Consider the following 23,749-nt stretch of genomic DNA (forward strand, 5'->3'; position numbering starts at 1 on the left):
AGACTCGGCGAATGACGTGACTGACGCATCCCTCCGATTTAAGATCGGCGTCAGTGAGGGCTTCGCGTGGCTGTCGCCGAGACGTCGAGACGCCGCGCGCCGCGCGCCGGTAATGCCGGTATCGCGGCGCCCGCGCTGTTCCGTCGAAATGGAACGGAACGCGCTACGAGCGGACAAGCCTGGACAAGCCGCAAGCGCTCGTTCGTGTATAGAGAGACACACCACCGGCGAAACGGCTATTCGTAAGCTACCCTCCCACGAGGATGTTGGCGCGAGAATTGAACGGTGCACGAGAACGATGATATGGTATATGGTGAGAACCCTCGGGAGAACCCAGCAGTAGGACGATATAGCCGTACAGAGCTCGACGAGCCGCGTAATAACGTCGAGCGGGAGTATTTCTAGCGGGAGAACTTCCGCAGGAACGGCGCATCGGCGTAAAACGAAATGTGTGCGGCGATGTGCCGCTCGACGCCGCTGCCGACCGAGGCGAGGGTAGGTTATATCGGGGACGTCGCGACGCCTGCGCGGGTTTCATCGACGATCAGCTGGCTGGAAGCTTCCGTCGTGGTGGGACGCGAGACTTACGTGGAGGGATGACGGAGATAGATGAAGGAGAGAGAAAGGGACAGCGGATCTAACATACATCCATTATCGTCGCCGACGACGAGGGCAGTGCCGACGACGCCTACGCACGTTTTTGGCAGCGTTTCCCCGTTGCTCGGCATTATCGGCGTCGTCACCGTCGCCGCCACCATCGTCGACAACGACGACGGTAGTGCGCGTCAGTACGCGGCCGTGCAGTGCTGCCGTATCGGTCGTTCCGTCGCCGTCGCCGTCGCCTTCGCCGTCGCCGTCGCCGTCGGTCGATAGAGGCACGCCGGCGAAGGTGCGACGTACGTCCACTGACGTCCACTTCGATGAGTCGCCCGACCGTATTTTATAATGCGGCGCGCCGGTTATCATCGTCGCGCTTCCTGTCCCTCCACCATGTCGTCGTCCACGGGTCGCCGCGGCCGCGTTCACCGCCGGGTGACTCTATAAAGACTTGAGAGCGTCGCGGTATTCGCGAGCGGCGCGCAAGACGAGCAGCGTCGCGCGACGAGCGACGCACTCGTCAACGTCCCCGTCGTCGCCGTGTTAAGGGACGCGTCGTGCGATCAGTAAAGCCAAATCGCACGAAACCGGAAGTCATTCCCCTGTGCGGTTGCATAGGTTTTCTATTTGCATGGGCTGAGCCACAGGCAGGTGAGAGAGAAAGAGAGAGAGAGAGAGAGAGAGCAATCCAATTCCCTACTCCTATCCTGGGATACGATCGCAGCTGTGTTTTCATTCGATCCCCGTACCGAGGGCGAGCATTCCTAACGGAAAGATATTCCGGCGGCATCTCTCGATACAGCTTCACGCGAGGGACATGGGCCTCCAGCAGCAGCTGTCATTGTAGCGCGCCACGTCTCGACGCCGAAGCGGTATGAGTCACGCTTAATTATTGGTTTGACGTTTTAGCGATTTATTGCCGCGACACTTGTTATCCCTCGTTTCGGATCGTAGTAGCCGGATTATTCCGGATTTGGAACTGGGTCCATCCAGTTCTCACGCCGAGCCGGTTGGCGTCCACGTTGAAACGATTTGCCTTTGTTTCCTCGAGGATGTTACATTTGTACGATGTCATTACGAAGATGAGCATCGAAGCTGCTTTAGCTCTCAGCGAAAACCGTAAGAAGAACATTAGATAATTATCCCTGAGAAAACGTTCGTATAAACAGGTTGCGCAAGAGAGGAATTTTCCTGACGAAAAAAGGCTTCCGAAATCGCTCAATCATCGTAGATCGGGATATGCTGTAGTACGTGACCCGTGGGACGATCAGCGTTATAGAGACTCGACGGTGTCTGATTGCACTCGGAGGGTAGGACGTCATCGAAAAAACCGCCCCTATCGCTGCTACACAGGGATCAGGGGAGTCAATCGCGGGGAGCCCCGCAGCACGTGCGAGCGTACTCGTCGTCGTGGCGGTTCCCTTCTGATGGTACAACGAGTAAAAGTAGTGACTCACCGGCGACGGACGAGCGCGGACGACGGCGCGGATCGTCCACGGCAGAAGCATCATCGTCGTCGTCGTCGTCGTCGCGCCGCGTCGGGTGGTACGCCATGGGTCGCCTCGCCCCGATGATCATCCCCGCGCTCCTCCTCGCGGTCCTCTGCTGTCCGGGATGCGGCCGCGCCAACTTCGCGCTTTTCCGCGACCTGGGATCCGCGGAGCGGATCCCGGCGGAGAAGCACCCCACGTCGCACGGACCGCAGATCGACGCCGGCGACTTCCACGGCGATCCGTACGGCGCTTACCCGGGCCTGGGCTTCGGGCCCATGGGCCCGGTGATCCGCTCGGCCCTGCCGAATGATGACACCCTGCGCAGCCTCTCGTCGGCCAGCAGCGACGATGCCGGACAACCGAATATCCCGAAGGAATCGCAGCTCGCCTCGGCGCGCTCCGGCGACGACACCGCCGCGGTCGCCGACTCCTCGACCGGCAACGAACATTCGCCGAAACCGGAATATCGCATCGTCAGCGTCGAATTCACGCGCGTCGAAACGCCCTTTCTCATCGGGATTTGGATCTTCTTCGCCAGCATCGCGAAAATCGGTAAGTACGGAGAGTATGAAAGCTGATTCTAATTTATTCTTTTTTTTTTCTTTTCTCTTCCTGCTGTTGTTTTCGAGAGAGGATACGTGTAGGCGTGAGATCTCGGCTTTTCTGAAGCGTATCGTTTAACGTAAGCAACAGTCTTTGCAGTGTTTAAGAATGAACTCATTATATATAGAAAAACAACAGATAGATATGACACGTGCAATAAACACTGGCGATAAATCAAGTATGCTCTTAAATGATACGATATTCGTCCAAGAAAGCAATTATCACGTGACTCTATATCTTCTTTCGAGATACTTGTATCGATAATGCAGCAAATGAGTATTTGCCGATGTACTTAAGAGTCATCCTTATATAAAACTTATATCTAAAAGTGTAAAAATTTCCAGTCAAACACGCAAGTGTTACTTGTCGTCATAAATTTAATTTGAGCTTTGTTTCTTAGTGAAGAAAAAATAATGTAAAGGTTTTTAAGAGACAAAACATTCTGAAAATATCTTTTATGCCATTATACGTATAATTAACCGTTTTAACTTGTAATAACATGCTCGACAAAATTGGAAACAGTTAAACAATACAATGTACGTAATATGATCATTTCAAATATTACGATAGACAACATGTTATTTGAAAATTGTCATGTTACGAACACACTCTACCTCTATTGTTACAACCGAAAACATCTGTCGCAATTTTATTATTCGCCTGTGCACATCAAGCTGCATCAATTTTCACGATAGTGACGCTTTTCGATGAATACATTAGCGCACCTATATTTTTCCATTTGCTTACGTAACAAAACCTGGCAAATGTCATTGAAAGCCGGCTGCAATACTCGTTACGTTATGCAAGGCTCATTACCCTTTTTCGTTACGACGAAATTTGTTTTTAATAATTTCTCGCGAATGAATAATACGTGGGCGAATGCGAACCAAAAAAGCTGTTATCGTACTGAAAATATCGGATAAAAATTCGTGTCTTATCAATCTCTCTCTCTCTCTTTCTTTATGACTTGTTATTTATTTAGTGTAAATTAAAGGAATGAATAACAAGTTATAGTTTGTTAAGGTACGAATTTTTATTCGATATTTTGCATAACACATTCGTATGTAAGCTTGAAAAATTGCTCGCGCGGCAGAAAAGCCACGATTTTGCATTTCAAGATCTATAAAGATGCTCGAGTACTCAAAGACTCAAGAGTGTAGTATCTTACGATATAGTATTTCACGATGCACGTAGATTCATTTTTGTGTGCGCGGCGCACGATAAGCGCCGAATGAACTCGAAACGTTAGCATTCCATTTACTGGATACCCGTTCGAGCAATACGAAACCCGATGGACGCGCAATTTTTCTCTCTCCGTGCAATTTCACTCGCGTTGCACGCACGCGTGGATACGCAAGCACGCGGCGAGACGTGGTGGTTGAAGAAACAAACTGTGCCGCTGATATTTCTGTTCACCTGACGGAGCGGTGGTAAAAGTCACGAAAGTGAACGAACGGGCAAGAATAAAATACACCTGTCTACATAAAATTCACATACGTCAGTCTCGCAAATATCTTGGCGAGGCATAAAAATTTACGTTTGGCAAAAAGAATATTTTATCACAGCAGATAAATAAAATGGCAGATTTTTTTTTTAATACTGTTGCCGAGTTTCTATTGATAACTTTTTCCACTGTGACTCGTATAATGCGATCAGATCAAATATTTGACAAGATTGTCCTAATTTCGACAGAGAACAATCCTGTCAAATATTTCAAAATAATATGAATAATACACTACTGAAATCTCGCCGATTCTGAATGCAATAACGAGGTCGTCCTCACTTCACTTTTAACAAGAGAACCTCGCGAAGTGTCACACATACAAATTCTGATTTTAATGAAACTTTTGTACTAATAATATTTATAAATAAAATTTTTATATCAATATTTTAAAAAAATAATTTTTTCAAAATTCATATTTAAAAAATTATTTTTAAAAAACTTTGAATTTTTATACCAATATTAAAAAAAAATAATTTTTGCAAAATTTATATTTAAAAATTATTTTAAAAAAATATTAGTGTTGTAAATAAAGGTAATTTTATTATAAAATTTTTATATTAGAATTTTTTTCTATCCAACAATTTTTGAGATATAACGAAAGAAGTTAAAACTACATATAAAGGGTGATTTTATTTCTTAAAATCGTTTATTTGCCGCTAATGATATTTTTTGAATTCATCTATTTATGTAAGCCATAAGTATGCAAAGTTTTATGAAGATCTGAAGAATTCGTGAGATTTCCTTGTAAATCATAAAATTCAGGGTTGAATTGGAGACGCTTAGAGGTTTTACCGCTACTCCACTCACACCACTCACATGGAAAGGATTTTTGTTATTTCGAGGTTCGCTATTACGAGGTTCCAGTGTACTACTTTTTAAAAATAGATTGCTATTATCGTATTTATCTTTACATATACCTATATGTAATATTTTTCTGATCCCCTCAACATAAATTTGTTCCGTTTTAAATTCGAAAATATCTGGTCAGACTAAACTTATTCCGCCGTTACGTTCGTCGCATTACGAGTTATCCACGAGCGAGGCGAAGATTCCACGGAGAATATCGAACGAGATATATAGAATATTGAGCACGTTCTCGGACGGGTACATTGTACGCGATACAGCACGACACTCGGTAACAGAACCCTCCACGAGCGGGAGATACCACGTGCCGAGTGTGAAGAAATGCGTAGCACACGCGACACGTTGCAACTGCCGCACTCCATTGGAATCTTCGCTGCTGCGGAATGCCACGTGTTCTGTCTCACGGTTAATTCTCCGATTGAGGCCGATTGTAATTTCGATGATTCTGACTTCCGACGCTGCAGACTGCGGATTATTCTCACGTTTCTCTGCGGTTAGTCGGGATCTGAATTCCGAATCAGAATTGCAAAGATTAGAGCGACCTACTTAGAGACCTTATAACAGAGTCTGACCACAAGCAATTTTGTCAAAATCTTACTAGAAACGTACATACGTATACTTTTTCTTTGTATATTTAGTTTGGTATATATGGGTTAAATTGATCCAAGCGAAAAATTTATTGCGTGCATTTTTACGAACACTCTTTTTATAATATAAAAATCTAATTTACAAATAATGATAAAGGCAAATATACATGATGATGATATGATTATGATATGAAGATATGATTATCGTTTGTTAATTTTAAGGCTCTCACGGTTACTTCCTATAAACGAGCTATGCGTTTAACGGGTTATCTCCATTCTATCTAGGTCCATTGTTAGAATGCCAACGTTTCGTGAATATTGTAGTTCACTTCATCAGGGAAAGGGGCAGCCTGATACTATCCACTCATATCGAGCTGCTCTTCGCCTTGATGAAGTGAACTGCAATGTTCACGAAATGTTGGCATCTAACAATAGATCTAGATATCTACGAAACGCATAGCCTTTATACAATGTCTAAAACTATAATATTTGTACACTAAATATAAGCTCTTATTGATATTTAATAGGGATGGAAAACCGAATTCCGGAAAATATCCGGTATCCAGCGCTTTTTTATTATCCGACCGGATAGCTGGATATCATTATTATACAAGGAGGTATCCGGTTGAAATTTGATATCATTAAATTATTTATTTTTTCTTATACAAACGTTCTAGAAATAAGTATGTATGATGCAAAATTACAATCTTTTTCCCTACAGGCTTTTTTTTTTAGAAAACCCTTTCTCGGAATTCGGTCGGATATCCGACTCGAAGAAATTGCCTTCTCGGATATTCGATAGGATCCCGGCTATCCGATGTTACATTCTGCCCGGATATCCGATATCCGGTATCCGATAAATTTACGACATATCAGAAAAGTTTATACTGATTGTGAGTCTTGATTGCGAGATAAATAGCAAAAAAAGTGTGGAAACAAAGGAATAATTAAAGTAAAGGAAGAAATACACATATCTTTTCCTCTAGTAGGATTTTGATAAAGTCGCTCGTGACCAGACTTTGTTATGGGTCTCCTGAACTAACGATTAATGACATATTTAACATAACGACTGGCGTCCAGGTTTCCACATGGCGCCGAAGCTCAACAAGATCTTCCCGGAGTCCTGCTTGCTGATCGTCGTCGGCGTGATCGTCGGCCTGCTGCTGTTCCAGGCGAGCAGCGTTCACATTTCGCCACTGACGCCCGACACATTCTTCTTGTACATGCTGCCGCCCATCATCCTGGACGCTGGCTACTTCATGCCCAATCGGCTGTTCTTCGACCATCTCGGGACGATACTCCTTTTCGCTGTCGTTGGAACTGTATTAAATACGATGTCGATAGGTTAGTAAAGCGGCGACAACACGACGCGACAACACCCGCTGGCTCGGTCGATCGGTGGCGTTAGGACAATTTTTCGATTCGGATATTATTTCTTTTCCCTCGACGCGCACCGAGCGTAACTTCGTTTCCGCCTTGCCCACGCAAACCGATTCCGATTATATATAGAAATACTTATCTACCCTCGGGATTAAGAAGCAACACTGCGAGATCCTTCGAGCGATTTCAAGTGTAAAATGTCACGAAGTCAAATATAATCATAACATTAACTTATGACGATATCTGGATCAGGAAAAATCAAAAATGAAAGTTTGAGTATCTTATTTTCAATAATAATTAAAACTTTTTTTTCCTGAGACGATATTATATTTAAAAAGATAAATAAACGTTCCTACAGTTTAAAAGATTTCTCTCCTCATATATACTTGGTACAACTGCATTAAGCTGTTAACATCTGTTTGGCATCGAATCAAAAAGTAAAGCTGTATAAGAACCAAACTTTCGAATTAACTGTTCGCGTAGCAATCTCTTATATATTTATATTCATATTTTAAAAATTCTAAATATGATTAACCAATTCAAAATATAGTTTCTTATATTTTTTTAATATTATAAAACTAGGCTGAAAGAAAAGATTAGTTGCTGCAGCAAATTAGAATATTAGATGATAAAATATGGCGTAGCATTTTTAATTGACTGCTGCAACCAATTAAAAATACTATGCCATATTCAGCCAATCTTTTCTTTCAGTGTAATATTTTTAACTATAATATAATACCTTAGTCTTACTACTACGAATTTTGAAATTTGCAACAAATAATTTGTCGCAAAGGAGAAGAATAGATTTCAACTCTAATTCGCAGTCTGCTAAACAATCTGTTCCAACGCACGTAGATAAAAAAAATTCTAAAAAAAATTAATTAAAACTTTGAAAGTGTAATAAGGAGGTTAAACAAGTTGGTTGCGTACATTATACATGTATATAAAGAGAAGCATACATAAATAAAACACTCCGACCATCCCCCGCAGACGGTGGAATTTCCATTCTTCACTTTTGCTCATAGTCTGTTCGCGATCTAGCGTAAGCGCAGATGTTCATCTTGAAAACGTAGAGAAAATGCGCGGCTTGAGAACGAAAATAGCGTGCGCGTCGAAGCGGATGCGCGGGGCAAGCGACGACGACGACGACGACGACGGCGACGCCGATGATGATGACGACGATGACGGCGACAATGATGTGCAGAGCATATGTGCATGACAATTGTCATCCCGACGCTATCATTCGCTATCATCGCATTGATAACGCGCGATTCGATCGTGACACCACGATAACCACAAATTTCACGCGAAATTGTCGCTATGACTAAAAAGGAAAAAGAACGAAACCGATACGACATTTGACAAAGTCCAAGTTGTTTAATGTTCGATAAAATCGCGTTAAAATAACGAAATAGGTTAAGATAGATACGTCAAGCGTAAACGACGGGCGCGATTATTGATTAGGATTGATGATCACGTAAAAAGCTGTCAGTGCTATATTTTCAGGCTATTACTTCTTATCGTAAAAGACGCCAAAACTGTGTGTACCAAATAGCACTATAAAGTATTTCGTAAGTGTCATTGTATAAGCATTTATGAGATACAAAATAAATGTAAAAGGCACTTTTTCTCTTATTCCTCTTAATAAATAGAATATTATTAATATATAATGTCTTTTTTTCCTAAAATTTTCATATCTGTCTCTCGTGATCTTTTCTCTATCTATATTACACTTTAAATTATTTCAATACAAATTTTGAATCAAATTTTTGTTTATAATCAATATTTATTTAATAACGTTTTGAACAGAAATGTAGAACAATACGGCTTTAATTTTCGCAGTTTTGATTTTCATTAAAATCCTGTTGAATATCGAAATTTAATACAATTTTAATTAATACACAAATAAAAATATGTAGAAAAATACACAAACTTAAATTTCTTCAAGAGACGCAAATATTTGTGAATAAATAGCAAAGATGACTTTTAAAAACGATGCGAGATAAGATAGAAGTGTGAGACGTGGGGATCGTTACATTAAAATTTAATTATTTTCGACGAACGTTTGCCGTAACTACCGCGATTAGATCTCTAACGACATTCGATTAATTGAATTAATCTCTCAAGGAACTCGTGATCGAAATGAAAGGTCTTTGCTTTTCTAGAACCGTACCACACGTAACTTTCAAGTAAGAAACGGTAAGCACTACAACGGCAGCGATCGATAACATGAAATTATGATGTACGATGTTAATTAATATCCTATCGGAATAGATTAAAAACTGACACTCTATTATTGTCAAGAACCTTCAAAGGGTTCAATACCAAGAGTAATATCTTTTCTTTCGAAAGGGAGGAAGAATGCAAGTACTTGATAGGTACGAATATAATACGTGGGCGGAATGCTGGTATTTGATAATGCCAATTTCTATCTTTGGCGACGTTAATCTTTCTTTCTCTCTCTCTCTCTTTCTCTCTCTTTTTCCCACTTCTCGCAATTCGACGTTCAGTGACTTTGGGGATCGATAGGATAATAATAATCTCGATTAATTAACGATTTATTCAGAAGTATTTAAAGCAGATTAACAAACGATATTCGTGACAATTAAGGCGAATTACAACCACAAAAAACATGATATCATATATTGGATCGCGCATTACTATAATAAAAACGCTATTTGTACTTTAGGTGTTTCATTATGGCTGTTGGGAAAAAGCGGTATATTTGGTTGTGAGACGCCTATCCTCGATATGTTCCTATTCTCGGCGTTGATCAGTGCTGTCGATCCCGTGGCCGTGCTGGCCGTCTTCGAGGAGATACATGTGAACGAGATACTCTACATCGTCGTGTTCGGAGAGAGTTTATTGAACGACGCGGTCACTGTCGTAAGTATTACATTATTTACATTACATGATGCTACACGTCAAGGAGTTTGTTGCGTAGGTAGCACATTGTGCTGCAGAAATCTCTGTCCTTTTGTTACCAACTATTAAAGGTTTTCGATAGAGCGAAGATTAAAGCCGATCAATCCTAATCACTCGACGTCTGCGAATATTTGCACGCATCTGATAGATAAGCATAAGGAGAAAAATGAATACACGATTACATCTCCTTTTTGAAAAATAATCATTAAGTGCATAAAGATACATCGAGTAAATTTTTATAATCACAATATGAAATTAAAAATAAAAATATCTTTAATGAGATTATTAGAAATTTTTAAAAAACTAAACTCGAAGTAAATAAATAAATTATAAAGACAAAGACAGATATAAATTTTTTACATATAACAAAAATTTCTTAACTATATTATATTTTATATTAATGATTGCGAAATATCAGAATATAATCAACAATATTCCAAAGAAAGATAACAATAACTATGCAGTAAAAAAAACATTTTATATTTGCATTAGAAACAGTCCACTCGAGTCATTAAAATTGTGTTGAATTTTTAATATATCCGAGTATCATAATTTAACCTAATGTGATAGTGTTATTTGAATATTTTATGTTAAATTGATGTTCAACGTTTCTTAGTATTAAATTAACAATTTATGAGTAAGTATATAAATAATGTAAAAACAATGTTAATTTAACATATTATGAATTTTAAATTTATTGAAACATGTTAATTTAACGTATTATGAAAAATGTTAATTTTAATGAAGAAGTTGAGATGATCCTTTAAATATGTTAATTTAATTTTTGTTATATGGGTTAATTATACTTCTGCGACTGATGAGGATTAAGTATAGTCGAAACGTATCGGTGGAAAATTATATTGTGAAATAATAAATCTTGCATTGCCACATCTAATCATAGCTCGTTTAATTGTTGACCTGGGTGTTACTATTTATTAATTTGTTTAATAAAGAAATATGATTGCTTATAAATTATGTTAGTGTTATGGTTTTTGTGTTAATTTTTTACATAATATTTGTATTTTAACAGATTCATTTTGTGTTAAATTAATATAAAAATTTTAGTGGACCGTTTGAGACATGCAAAATGCGTTAAATTTAACATAAATTTTCCAACTGTGTACAACCTTTTTATGCACCGCAATTATTACCACAATTATTTTATGTATGTCACCGGTCTCTTGCTCTTTTCGCATCCGCTCAGAATTGACCCTGAAGTTGACGTAAATTAATACCCTGTCTCTCACCCTCGCATGTCATATTTTAGAATATCTGATAGAAATAAATGATAGACTATAGCAAAACTTGCACATGACACCGCCAAACGACAAGCATTCGCCGAGCGAACGATCGATATAACATTGATCACATTGTCCATAAGCTCGGGTCAAGTATCAAATACCTTCGCCTCGCTTAAAAATTAACGTCATATTTGTTCGCGACCTATATATATCTGCAATCTGTAATACTTTTGAATAGAACAAAACGACATAATCTAATCGTGTTTTGTATACATCACCGTTGCGACGACTTTAATAAACATCACCGACCTGGCGCCTCGACGGTTATTAATATCGTGCACAATTAACTCTTAAAAAATATCTGCAGCTTAGTAAAGAAAAATATAACATCGTAAAGTGCGATGTTTCCAAAAATGCATTCCGTTCCAATTTTATCCATTACGTCGCAAGTCTAAATATCTCTACAAATAGATCAACATCCCTGCATCGTATATTTATATGTCGTAAACCGACCGAAAAAAATGTTCTGCTTTGACGTAAAAATTGGGTCGTGCCCCAGCTAAGAATGGTAATGCGAAAAGGGTTGAGCCGTTAACGATCCGTCGCTTATTAGTTTCGTGCTGTTGCGAGGCGAGGCGAGCGAAGGAAAGTGTCAGGGGTTACTGCAACGACCAAGTAAAAGGCCATTTAATACGAATACGCAGGTGCTCTATCACATGTTCGAGACGTACAGCGAGATGGGCCCTTCTAGGATCATTTACACGGACGTGCTGTCGGGCCTAGCTTCGTTTTTGGTGGTGGCGATCGGTGGCACGGTCATAGGTATAGTTTGGGGTTTCGCTACTGGCTTCGTGACCAGGTTTACACATCAGGTGCGCGTGATCGAGCCGATATTCATCTTCGTGATGGCGTACTTGGCATACCTTAGCGCAGAGATCTTCCACTTGTCCGGCATATTGGCGTAAGTAAATCATCGACTTTTCGACATATCGCGTTGGCATCTCCAGCATCTCAAGACACGTTTCAATAATATATACGTTTCAACAAATATATCATCGCTAAATTGGAAAATCGAGAGATTCAGCGACTCATCGCCTCTATTACGGTATAAACGAACATTATCGAAACTGTTTAACCTTGAATATTAAATATTTATGAACGACGCCCGTGGTATCAATTTCAAGAATAAGTTACAACAACTTGTTGCACTGATCCTATTGGCACGACTCTGCAGAAATTATAAGGAAACTGAAATAAACGCCAAGAATCTGCCGCGAAGGAATTAGATGGATCAATGCCGAATAGAGTTCTAAACACTACACGGCTTAATTCCTGCCGTAGTTACGTTCATTATCGCGTTTACAAACAAGCTTCTCAGCTTGCAAGCTTTAACTTTGTCGAAACGGCGCGGCGATGATTAGCCACGCTGCCTGTTCTGTAATTCGCGATCCCTTTATTCCAGAATAACCTTCTGTGGTATTACGATGAAGAATTACGTTGAGGCCAATATATCGCACAAGTCTCACACGACCGTCAAGTATACAATGAAGATGCTGTCAAGTAGTTCGGAGACCATTATATTCATGTTTCTCGGCGTCGCTACGGTGAACAATGCTCACAACTGGAACACGTGGTTCGTTGTCATGACGATAGTCTTCTGCTCCGTCTATCGAGCCGTGGGTAAGCCAGATTTTCTAATTTTATTCGATTGGGAATGTCAGAAAACACGATTCCTCCTACTTACCGTTTGACGTTCTTTGAACAGCTATTACGAGATACACGACGGATTACTGTAGGTATTTCAGTCACAACACGCTCTTTCATAAGAGATACGGATGCTTGTACACAACTTCCTAAATTTCCTTATTTATTGTACAATTCCACGTTTTCGAAATTAAACTTTTAAATAAATACAATTTATAGAATTTTAACTTGTTTTCTGAATTAGCTAATAGAGAGAAAATTTATAGTCTGTGCAAAACTGTTGGCGTGGAAAACTTTAGAGGGATATTTCAAAGAGGGGGAAAAACCAGGAAATGAGAGAAAAAAGTAGCGTGATAATAGCGAATTCGTGTCGAGGAATTCTTACACGATCGCGCGGGCCTTGACCGGTCCAGTTGGATGGGCGTTAAGGGCATCGCTTCGCCAGCGAACGGAATGGCGTGTAAAGTGATATGGTTAAATGATGAAATCATAATGGGACTTAAGACAATTGACTCTTACTTACACGGAGTATCTTACGTCACTCGTAAGCGACGCGCTTCACTTATGGCTTCTTGTTCTAACCGGACAATTTGTCACTTGACGTGTGGAAAGTGTGGAAAGATATGAGTAAGCCTGTGTAAAACGCCACGCAATCCATTAGACATGTTACGTCGATGCACTCAGTGTTTCACTTCATAATAGACAATTGACAATCTCTCGTAATTAAATAAATCGATCAGGATTGTAACAAGATTTTGTAACAGATTTTTACCGAACCGAGAAGGTTATTATATAACACTTAAAATTGCAGATAAAAAAAATCGAGAAAAAACAAATGCATGACAAATATACGACAATCAGAAATACGGATTTTTTGAAAACTCTTCCTGAGAGCTGTATAACTGTATCAATGCTATCCACTGAAAAATGATTTATCGAATCGACATCGATACGATTCCGACGACGATTCGATGTCTAATCGATGGTCATTTCTTGCTGCGGGAACACGTTTTTTAAAGAGGATAGTACAGCTGTAATATCTCGCTCGGATTCATGTTCCAGGCGTGATAGTGCTGACAGCGCTGGCGAATCAGTTCCGGCTGCACAAATTGGACAAGGTGGAGAAATTCGTCATGTCCTACGGCGGTTTACGAGGCGCCGTAGCATTCGCCCTGGTGCTTCTTATAGATCCAAGACACGTGCCTCTGCAACCTATGTTCGTCACTACCACTATCGCCGTCATCTACTTTACCGTGTTCATCCAGGTAGGATCGCGATCATATGACTGCGCACGATGCATGATTCGCGAGACCGATCCATAACGAATTTCGTGCAAACGCGAATGCACGTAAGCGTTGCGTAACGACGGATGTTTGCGTGTGTTTCTACTCGGAGCGCGAGATTGCAGACCTTGCTCGAGTAAATCGGACCGACCCAGTCAGCGACATTTTTCATGGAACCGATGACTCGCGCGTATTTTGAGACGCGGCCAAAGTGGCACGCGTTTCGAGGGAGAGAAGGAGAAACCGATATTATTTCATCGGAACGGCGCGGCGCGACGCGGCGAGGAGAAAGAAGTGATTAAAGCGGCCTGATAAAACCATGGATGATCGTCCGTTTAATCGACGATTAATGAGCGACGATACAAAGATGTCAGCCGCAAAAAAAAAAAAAAGCTCGGCTCTGCACGGTGTGCTTTGTCGCGCGATCGATCGGAAACCTAATATCTCTATGCATGTCGCACACACTTGAGCATACACTTTTGCGTCAAGCGTTTTATCAGCCGCGCGTTACTTTACTCGACGTCGACCGATAATTCGCGTCGGGAACGAGTGTGTTCCCGTACAGCACATACGTTTTATCCGAGAGACATTCTGGGAACGTTCTCAGGCACGTTTAGAGGACGTAGGGACGTCCTCTGGACGTCTTTAGAACAGCCCTTGCGGAGGTCTGCGTTGCGTACGAGTTCGCTCTCACGACGACGGTCATGTAAACGCGCTCTTATTTTTAGGGGATCACCATCAAACCTCTCGTCAAAATCCTCAATGTCAAAAGGGCGGAGAAAAGAAAGCCGACGATGAACGAGAGGATCCATGAGAGGGTACGTTAAGCGACGAAATTACTTCGACGGTCGTTTGCTGTCGCTCTGTAATCTGGAATTCTGGGAATTGCGGGGAACAAAAGCGATCGCAGAACTGATATAGATGTGTAAAAATTCGATAATATCGTGTTCAATCGCCGATATATGACGACAACGGAGCCTATTACCTCGAATCCCAGTTACGACGTATTTCTTTTTAATGGAACGACAGAGCCATACAATATGAAGAATAGGGTCGAACTGTGAAATAGGATAACGTTCGTCATTGTCAAGCCGCATTACAGAATGTGTATATAGCGGCAATTTTTACCGGGACTTTGATACATCATTCTGCTTGCGTTTGCGTTTGCCCGCGTATACGTGGCAAATCCTGGCGGATTTGTGACGCCTGCGCCGCTCGTCAAATTGAAAGATAAATAACGTCTGTCTCTTAATTCTTAGATAATGGATCATACGATGGCGGGTATCGAAGACATTTTGGGAAAACACGGCAACTACCACGTCCGGGATAAGTAAGACGCTTTCAGTCATAACTTCGTGTTTACTCAATGACATTCAAACTGTCAGTCAAGAATCTATACGAGTTAGCGTAAAATAATAAACAGCAGCAAAATTAGCTACAGAATTTATATCTAAATAAAAGTACATTTTTTGATAAAGATGAAAAGTGTTAAATATGTATGATGTAGATTGTATTTGTATCGTCTAATTATCGGAATGTTTTTTTCAGTATTTCTATTCACCTCTTCTGTTTTGTTTCCCCAATAAAAATATTATCTGTCTTGGTTTACTGTAGATTCAAGCGATTCGACAATAAATTCATCCGACCTTATCTCGTGAAAGATCATTGCGGCGCCGAGCCGAAGATTCTGGAAACTTATTCGAAGCTGGCGATGAAGGATGCGTTAGATTACATAAGAAGAAATGCCTCCACTATCGGCAACATTAGCGGTACCGAAAGTATGTCGGCGATATTCCGTAATTACAGCAATACCGGACAGTTCAATGGAAGGTGCGGAATTCCTGTTGTTCGCCACCGACAATTGTCGTTGATAAAATAAAAGCGCAGTCTAATCGCATTCTTTTTCTCTCTAGTCCCAGCTGCAGCCAGCTCGAAACGGGATGGAATATCGATCTGCAGGAACTGGAGTACAATCCTTCCAAAAAAGACCTAACGGACGCGAGAATCCACCATCTGCTCGCCGAAGAGCTTTGTAAACCATACAAAAGGGTAAGAGATTATGGTCGAGTCTAGATTTTCTCCAAATTCAAAGTCTGCTCGTGATATATGGTCTATAATGTAATATATTACACGTAATAAAGTAGTAATCTCTCTATTATTAAATTTTTCAACTATATTTTCTGAAAAATTTTTCATCAATTTATCTCGAGCAAAAATATAATTTCTTGTAATTATTTTTTTTTTATTTTAAAATATCCTGATATTTTGTTAATCTTCATACATTTGCAGAGTTCTTCTAATTTCCAAATCGATATTTTAGTATTTACTTCTTTTGTCAAAGAGATTTATTTTAAATTCATCAAAGAAGCTGCAATTAGAAAATATATCAGCATATTCTAATAATATTCTATTATATTATATTTAAAAATATTGCGTCTAAAAACTTTTTCTACAAGCATCATATATTATTTAGCATCGACGTTTGAGCTACAGTCGGCACGCGGTGAATGATCGCGATCTCTCGACACAAGTCAATTACAGAATGCACATGAATATTCGACGGATGATGGGGGAGCACAAACATCGTCACAAACGCAGCAAAAAGTTACTCAAAGTAAGAATCGATCAGCGTCTCGATCGTTTGTCATATTTAATTTCGACGTCTTTGACTTTCCATTTTATCGATTTCAATTGTATAGGATGGCAAACAGAATCACGTTAGTTTCCCAGAATTTCAACAGCAGAACGGCTCGACAAAGCTATTTACGCAAGGTACGTGCAAAGCGTCGTGAATAATTAATTGTACTTCAAAGTTCCGTAATTTTTTCTCTTTTTTTTTTTTTTTTCATGAATTATCGTGCACAGATTACATCAATGGCGTGCTGTATGAGTTAGAAAACGGAGAAACGTCGAAGCCCTCCAGCAAAGAGGATTGGGATTCAGCGATCACGTTCACCGCGCGAACGTCCGGTAAGAAAACTTTTCTTTAACTTACTAAATCGAATTGAACTGAAAAATGAGATTGAAGTTAAAAATATAGGTATATCGACGAAATGCGACGATGAAAACGATCAGGATGTCTTGGTTTCTCTTATATAGCGAAAATTACAATTTATGTACATGTAGATTGTAGTTATTGAATTATCTTCTTGAGAAAAGAGTCATGACTAATAGAGCTTAAAACCTTTAAACGGAAGATTCGCCGAATGTAAACGCAGACAATCAACACGCTACCACCGCTACTACGTCGATGGACACAATAAATACGGACGAAGGAGACTTGAAAATAGGACGCGACGGTACGTTTTCAAAATGAGAAAAAGAAAGAGTTCGAGCATTGGTTTTGTGTTATTGCGAATCGTTCTTTTCCTTTTTGCGTATTTTTTTTCTATTTTTCAGCATTATCCAAACCAGGCGTTGATCTTGTATTGCTGTGATTTTCTCTTTTGCGTCTTTTTTATATTGGTGATCATGAGTGTTCGTTATTTTTTTTTTAGGATTTAAAATCGATATAATTTCGGTGGACTTCGGACTTTTCGTGTTTACGGCATCGAAAATTACATCCGCCGAAATCATAACGGTTTCAATTTCCATTTCGTACCCCCGTTAGTATTGTCTTGTGCGATATTTGACCTAGGTGCGGAAGGCTACAGAGTAACCACCCCTACGGCTACGGAAACTATGTTACCGTGGAAACGTGAGGACGATTACGAATCGGGTCATCCGATCAAGCAGCACGAATTTCCAGCCTGGTGCTCCAACAAAGAATACCTCGCCTACAGTTCGCCCTCCGCCACTTTCTTAGGTAAAAAAGAAAAAAGGGGAAAAAAAAGAAGGAAAAAGGGAAAAAAAGAACAAGGAAACTCAATTCAGCTGTCAAATATTAATGTACCGTAAAAGTTTTTTCGATTTTTCTCATAAAAGAGTAACGAATATGAAAACCAATAGACCGTCACGACAGCTGTAAGTCAGTTTTCCTCTAAGAAGATTAACAACTCTCTGAAAACTTTCAGCTCGTGAAATCGCTCACCGCCTGCCTATTTATTCCCAGCGGTACTTCCACATGCCCGATATGTCTTTCCGCTTTTCAGGTGGGATCGAACAGCCGAAAGTCCAATCCGTGATTGGCCTATTTCGACGCGAGAGCGTGTGCACGCCCGACAGTATCGATTGCCAAGAGACCGTCGACGAGGTGGACGAGACGGACGAGTACACCCCCGCGGAAATGGATTCCCCCGCGAAAACCAAGGGTACGTGACGCATAGCAGAAGGAGGGTACGTGTGGTTCATTTTTATTTCTTTTCCTTTTCTTTTCCCCCCCTCTTTTTTCATGCCTGCCAAGACGGATTATTCAATTTCCATTCTACATCCTCTTCCATTCCTTTCCAACGTTTTCAATGCATGGAGGAAGTTTCGAATACTTAGCGAAATATATCACTAATGTAAAAAAAAAAAAAAAAAATTTCGCATATTTCAAAGTTCTGAAATAATATTTCAAAATGACTCCATGATATATAACGACTATAAATTAATACGCTTTAAGAGGGAAATGTTCGAAGTGATACGCGAAAGATGCGAAACGTTGAGAAGCACTGAACTATGCTATTTTTTAATGCGTTGTGACGAGCATTACTCATGTTGCGTTACACGTCCGTGGCTATTTTTGTGAACAATTGCAAAATGAGCATCGACACGCCAGTGCCCACACGTGCTAACCGTGTCTTTTCGCTATGGAAGAAATATTGTTTCGTGAACGGACTGCATGCATAAATTATAATCTCTGTTCTGGAATTCTAATTCCTTTGTCATAAATCTATACGGTTTTCGCTCTGTTTATTAATATTGTCATATAACAAAAATAATTGAAATCATAAACTTATTAATTTTTTACCTATTATTCATTGTTGTTAATTACTTTTCACTTTTTATATTTTTATCATTAAGACATTGGTGTTTGCTGTCATATTTGCGATAGCGCTGTGGCGGAGAAATCGATTTCCAATAAATATATTTAACGTCTGCTTAATTTCAAGATACATTAATCTATCGTGTATCAATATTTTATCCTATTTTGTTCATTAAATGTATGTATGTGTATTAAAATTTTTCAAATAAAGTATTTCCTAAATCTAAAATATCGGTTATATAGTAGAAAAAGAACATTATTTGAGAACAGATATAAAAGAAGATAAGAAAGTTTTTCTTATCGCGCGCGCGGAACTAATTACGATAAAGAATATTCTAGTCAAGCGCAAAAAAGTGGGTTATTTTGAAGAACTTTTTTAAAGGAAACTATACACATTTTTCTACACTTTTATATCTACTTGTACATATTTAAATGTATTTTGTACATTTTTATATGGCTAAATGTGTATTAGTTTTTATATTACGTAAATTGAAACACAAAATATAAAAATATATATCGAGAGAGACGGTTGACATTTTACTTAATTGAAACAAAAAATTCGAAACGGTTTTTAGTTATTACATGAGTGTGGCTATAATTTGAACTAGAAATAAATGGAAAATATTCCCAATTGTTAAAATAATGCGGTTTTGAGAAACAAATATATCGATTTTTAACTCAACTTTTCAATCTAACGAATATGAAAAAATAATCAATTTACAGATATTGCAATAATCTTAATTTATGCGATAGACATGTGTATATATATATATATATATATATATATATGCAAAAATTGATAGTTTCTGAACAATTGCGTCAACTGACTCAAAAAATACGGTTTCGAGAAAAATGCATTTCAAGTTTCAATATAAAAAAATGAAAGTTTACCTCTAATCGGCGATACCAGGATTATACAACAAACTCTCCTTTAATTCGAAATGCTCATTTTCATTTTTCTCCTGTTTACGCCTGATAACAGCCTTTAAGCGTGTTGGCAGAGTGCGCGCATTAAACAATATACGCTAAAACAACTTCAAAACACCTATATCTCCATTATTTTTTATCGATAAAAGCTTTTAGAAGCTTATTTTCGAGAGAGACCTTAATATTCCAAAAGAAAAATCGATATTTTCCTAGACTAGAATATATCCTTAAATATCTTCAATTAAGATACATTAAAATAGTTGACACCGATAATCGGCCAAAGCGCTATTCGTAAAATCGCGATTTCCTCAAATAAATAACACCTACGGCTTTCCTTTCCAGGCAACCCGAGGAGGGTGCCCGCGAGGAGGGTGTCAATGATGGAGCTCGGCTTCGCCGACCGAGCTCGCTCGGTGGACAAAACGGCGGACGACGGATCTCACTCCTTGCCGGACTGCTGGAATGTCCAGAGAGTACGACGCCTTAATTCCCTCGCCTGCTCGCCCGCCCAAATGCCGACTCTGTCGACCGCCCTGATCGCCTCCTCCACGTCGGAATCGTCGGAGGATGTGGACGACGACGACGAAGATGAGAAGGCTTGACCCTTGGGGACCGTCGCTGAGGAGCGACCGTCCTCCTTCACGGACGTCGAGCGTCGACGTCGTCGGCCCTTCCGACGACCACCGCGACACTCGTTGCTCACTTCGCTCCTGCGACGACCGAGTGCCCCCGTTTGAGAAGATCTGCCCTTGACAAGCCGCCTTCTGCAGGGGGCATCTCACGAACCTGAATCTCGGCCTGAATTTTCTTAATACGCCCCACAAATATGCGAAACAAGACGTTGCGATGAATAGATTCCGGGAGAAATGACTGTGCAAAGAGAAACTGTGAAAAACGCATCGAAGCTTTCGATTCGATTTTGTACGAGGAGAAATATTTCGTTAATTGGATGAAGATTACGCGAGAAGAGAAAAGAGGAGAGAAGATATTCTTTTAAAAAGTTAACAATGACAAGTTTCTCCGCGATGGTAACGCAAAAAAGTGACGAATCTCTCTGGAATGAACGATCTTCTATTCAAGTTTGGTATTCGGGGTATTCGCGAGACAGCTCGCCAATTCGGAAGGGAACGAAACACGTGTACGAGATTGAAATTTGATGAGTCACTGTTATTTTTTTCTGCACGTCGCATGAAACGCATTCGCGAGAACGAGGGCGCTTGTCAAGAGCAAGGGCTTCTTTCTAAATCCGTCTTTGAGACGTCTTGGAATTGTGGCCTTATAAGGACTATAAAAGTGCTTGGACGCCGACGACTTGTACGCTACCGTCGTCGTCGTCATCATCGGCGCAAAATTGTCGGTGCTATCGATAAAAGTGTGTTTGTGTTGTAAGAATTGTTGCGCGGCGCCGTTAAATGCGCCGCCAGCTTGTCCCAAGATTTACCACGAGTACCTTCTCTCGGGGGTGGATTAGACGATGATCATCGCTGTTGTGTACTACGCGATTAGCTTACGGTCAGACTAATCGACTTAGTAGAAAATTACGTATAAAGTCGGATTAAACACTTAAGTCGCTGCCACAATTTACTAGAAATTCTCAACATAATTCTGCCAGTAGGATAATGAGAAAAAAAAACTTGCGCCATAATGTCACTTCTGTGGTAAAAAAAAATATTCAATTTTCAATAAAATAATTCACGTTACTACCTAATTATTTTATGATATCATTTTCTATAGAGAAAATTTAACTTTTATCTCCACATCGCGCTTGATAGGAAATATTTTTATTCTTCCTAACAAGATTTTGAAAAACGCTCATTTCACATCAAACTCTCACACTCATCAAACTGTCAATTATAAATGTACTATGACTCATCTCTGCCATAAGCTTTTGAAAATAACGAAAGGAAAATAAGTGATTCGAATGATTGAGAATTAGGCGTTCATTAATCATTCGATCAAATCTACGCTTTGTTCGTTAAGTCGATAGTCTGGCCGCAGCTTCGCAAAACGACGATAGTCCAACATTAGGTGCGTTATACCGTTAGTAGTCCCGTTATCGTGGTTCTGACGCATGTACGCACGCATGCATGCAACTCGGCACGTCGCGGTATATACGTAGATGACATCCTGTAGCGACGCATCCCCGCAGCTGAATTTAGGAAAATCAATTCCTTTCAAGCGAACGGTTACACGACGTTCAATCGACGGTGCAACTACCAATTGCGTAGAACCAGATGAGAGAGGTGCGTACAGGCGCGCCGCTCTTCCCTTCGAGTATGGCCTTAAAGAAACCTTTTCAGCAAGCGGAATACTCGTGAGTAACACGGTGCCTGGTGTATGATGATACACTGTTATAATACATTGTTAATATCGCGCGGCCACGGCACCGCTTGGTCAATATTTAGCGAAAAGCCGCCAGAAGCATGTACATACGGTTTTTCTTAGAAGAGATACGCTAGAAAATTGTCGGCATCCTCATCGTTGTCATCCTCAGCAGCATCCTCATCCTCACTATTTTTGTTATCGTTTAGTATTATTTCGTCGGTGGAGAGAGAAAGAAGAGAGAGAGAGAGAGATAAAAGGAGGCGGAACGCGACCACTAGACCATTCGGTATTCTAGTTATTATTGTTACACTTGTTACTATCACTAGTATGTGATTATACTAGTTCTACTACTAATAATTAATAATGCAATTATAGCCATCGCTCGGCGCGGGCGGAAATCGGAAGCGTCGAGTTCTTGCTAGTTTCGAGGGGAACTTGGTCAACACAGAGTCTTTTGATAGTTGGAGACTTATTTTGATTATCAAACTACGAATCGAGAATAGAGAATGAAGTTAAGAAGTGGGATCGCCTGAAACAGTAGAACCTTGTCATCAACCGTCCCAAACATTTCTATTGTAGGTATATTACAGAAATTGCTATCTTCCTTGTAGACTCATTCTTTTTAGCTGAATATCTCTCTTGCACTGTTTATCTTTCCTCTTTTTCTCTACATTGAAGAAAAAAAGAGAAAAGTTGAATCGTGCTAAAAGTTCAGCTAACAGGAATATCTCTTGTATTTATTTTCGCGTCACTCATAACAATTAATACCGATTTTATTCTTGCCATAATTAACTTAGACTCAATAGACTTTTGACTTTTAACAATTACCTCATGGCTCTTTGGGACCCTGTGATTTTTATACTTCCTTATAAATGCATTATTGTAATACGGATCAGTACTTAATTTAGCGTACGCGATCTCTGATACCGAATCACTTTTGTATCTACGTAAGGGTGACAGGGTATAAGTTCGCTTTGTAAAAAAAAAACACAGAGAAAAACACGTGGAAAGTTTTTTGTGACGATAAATAAAAATGATTTCGCACAGATTTGGAAGTTCCCCTCGCATGGAATATTCCTCGCGGCCTTTAGTTACTTAGACCGGATAAAAAACATCGGACTAGTCTCTAGATGCTAGTCTCTACGCTGTTGATTTGTTAAAAAGGAAATAAATGTTTATTTCTTAAAACACTATTACATTCGATATTTTTATTTCACGTATAATCTTTTACCTCTTTATCTGCCAATTCCTTAAAGATCATTCTCACCAATAATAACACTTGGCTTTTAGAAGATCGACACTGTTTCTAAACTGTTATCAGCTGTCTCGTCCTTCCTCACTAACACCTTCCTTCTTAAAAAGAAAAATAAGAATTATAAGAATTATAAATATTTCTGTAATTATATATAT

The 23,749-nt window shown here is 40.0% G+C and overlaps 1 protein-coding gene across 4 annotated transcripts; it reads left to right on the top strand.

Annotated features, from left to right (window-relative positions):
* The first annotated feature begins 791 nt into the window (after window positions 1–791).
* On the top strand, window positions 792–21,704 carry Nhe2 (Na[+]/H[+] hydrogen exchanger 2). Of its 4 annotated transcripts, XM_018507258.1 has the most exons (18): window positions 792–1,469; window positions 1,767–2,642; window positions 6,729–6,992; window positions 9,718–9,914; window positions 11,899–12,155; window positions 12,657–12,874; window positions 13,961–14,163; window positions 14,910–14,999; window positions 15,441–15,511; window positions 15,796–16,011; window positions 16,095–16,230; window positions 16,655–16,795; window positions 16,881–16,953; window positions 17,047–17,151; window positions 17,379–17,480; window positions 17,819–17,986; window positions 18,273–18,431; window positions 20,357–20,616. In XM_018507258.1, exons 2-18 carry the CDS (start codon window positions 2,150–2,152, stop codon window positions 20,614–20,616), a joined length of 3,153 nt encoding a protein of 1,050 aa, XP_018362760.1. In that variant the 5' UTR covers window positions 792–1,469; window positions 1,767–2,149. The 4 variants fall into 4 exon arrangements, with proteins under 4 accessions (XP_018362760.1, XP_018362762.1, XP_018362764.1 ...); XM_018507262.1 differs by having other exon boundaries at window positions 1,051–2,642; window positions 18,273–18,456; window positions 20,357–20,443; XM_018507259.1 differs by lacking the exon at window positions 792–1,469 and having other exon boundaries at window positions 2,150–2,642; window positions 20,357–21,704.
* Window positions 21,705–23,749: the final 2,045 nt, after the last annotated feature.

The sequence above is a fragment of the Trachymyrmex cornetzi genome, unplaced genomic scaffold, assembly GCF_001594075.2.
Source record: "Trachymyrmex cornetzi isolate Tcor2-1 unplaced genomic scaffold, Tcor1.1 scaffold230, whole genome shotgun sequence".
Lineage (NCBI taxonomy): Eukaryota > Metazoa > Arthropoda > Insecta > Hymenoptera > Formicidae > Trachymyrmex > Trachymyrmex cornetzi.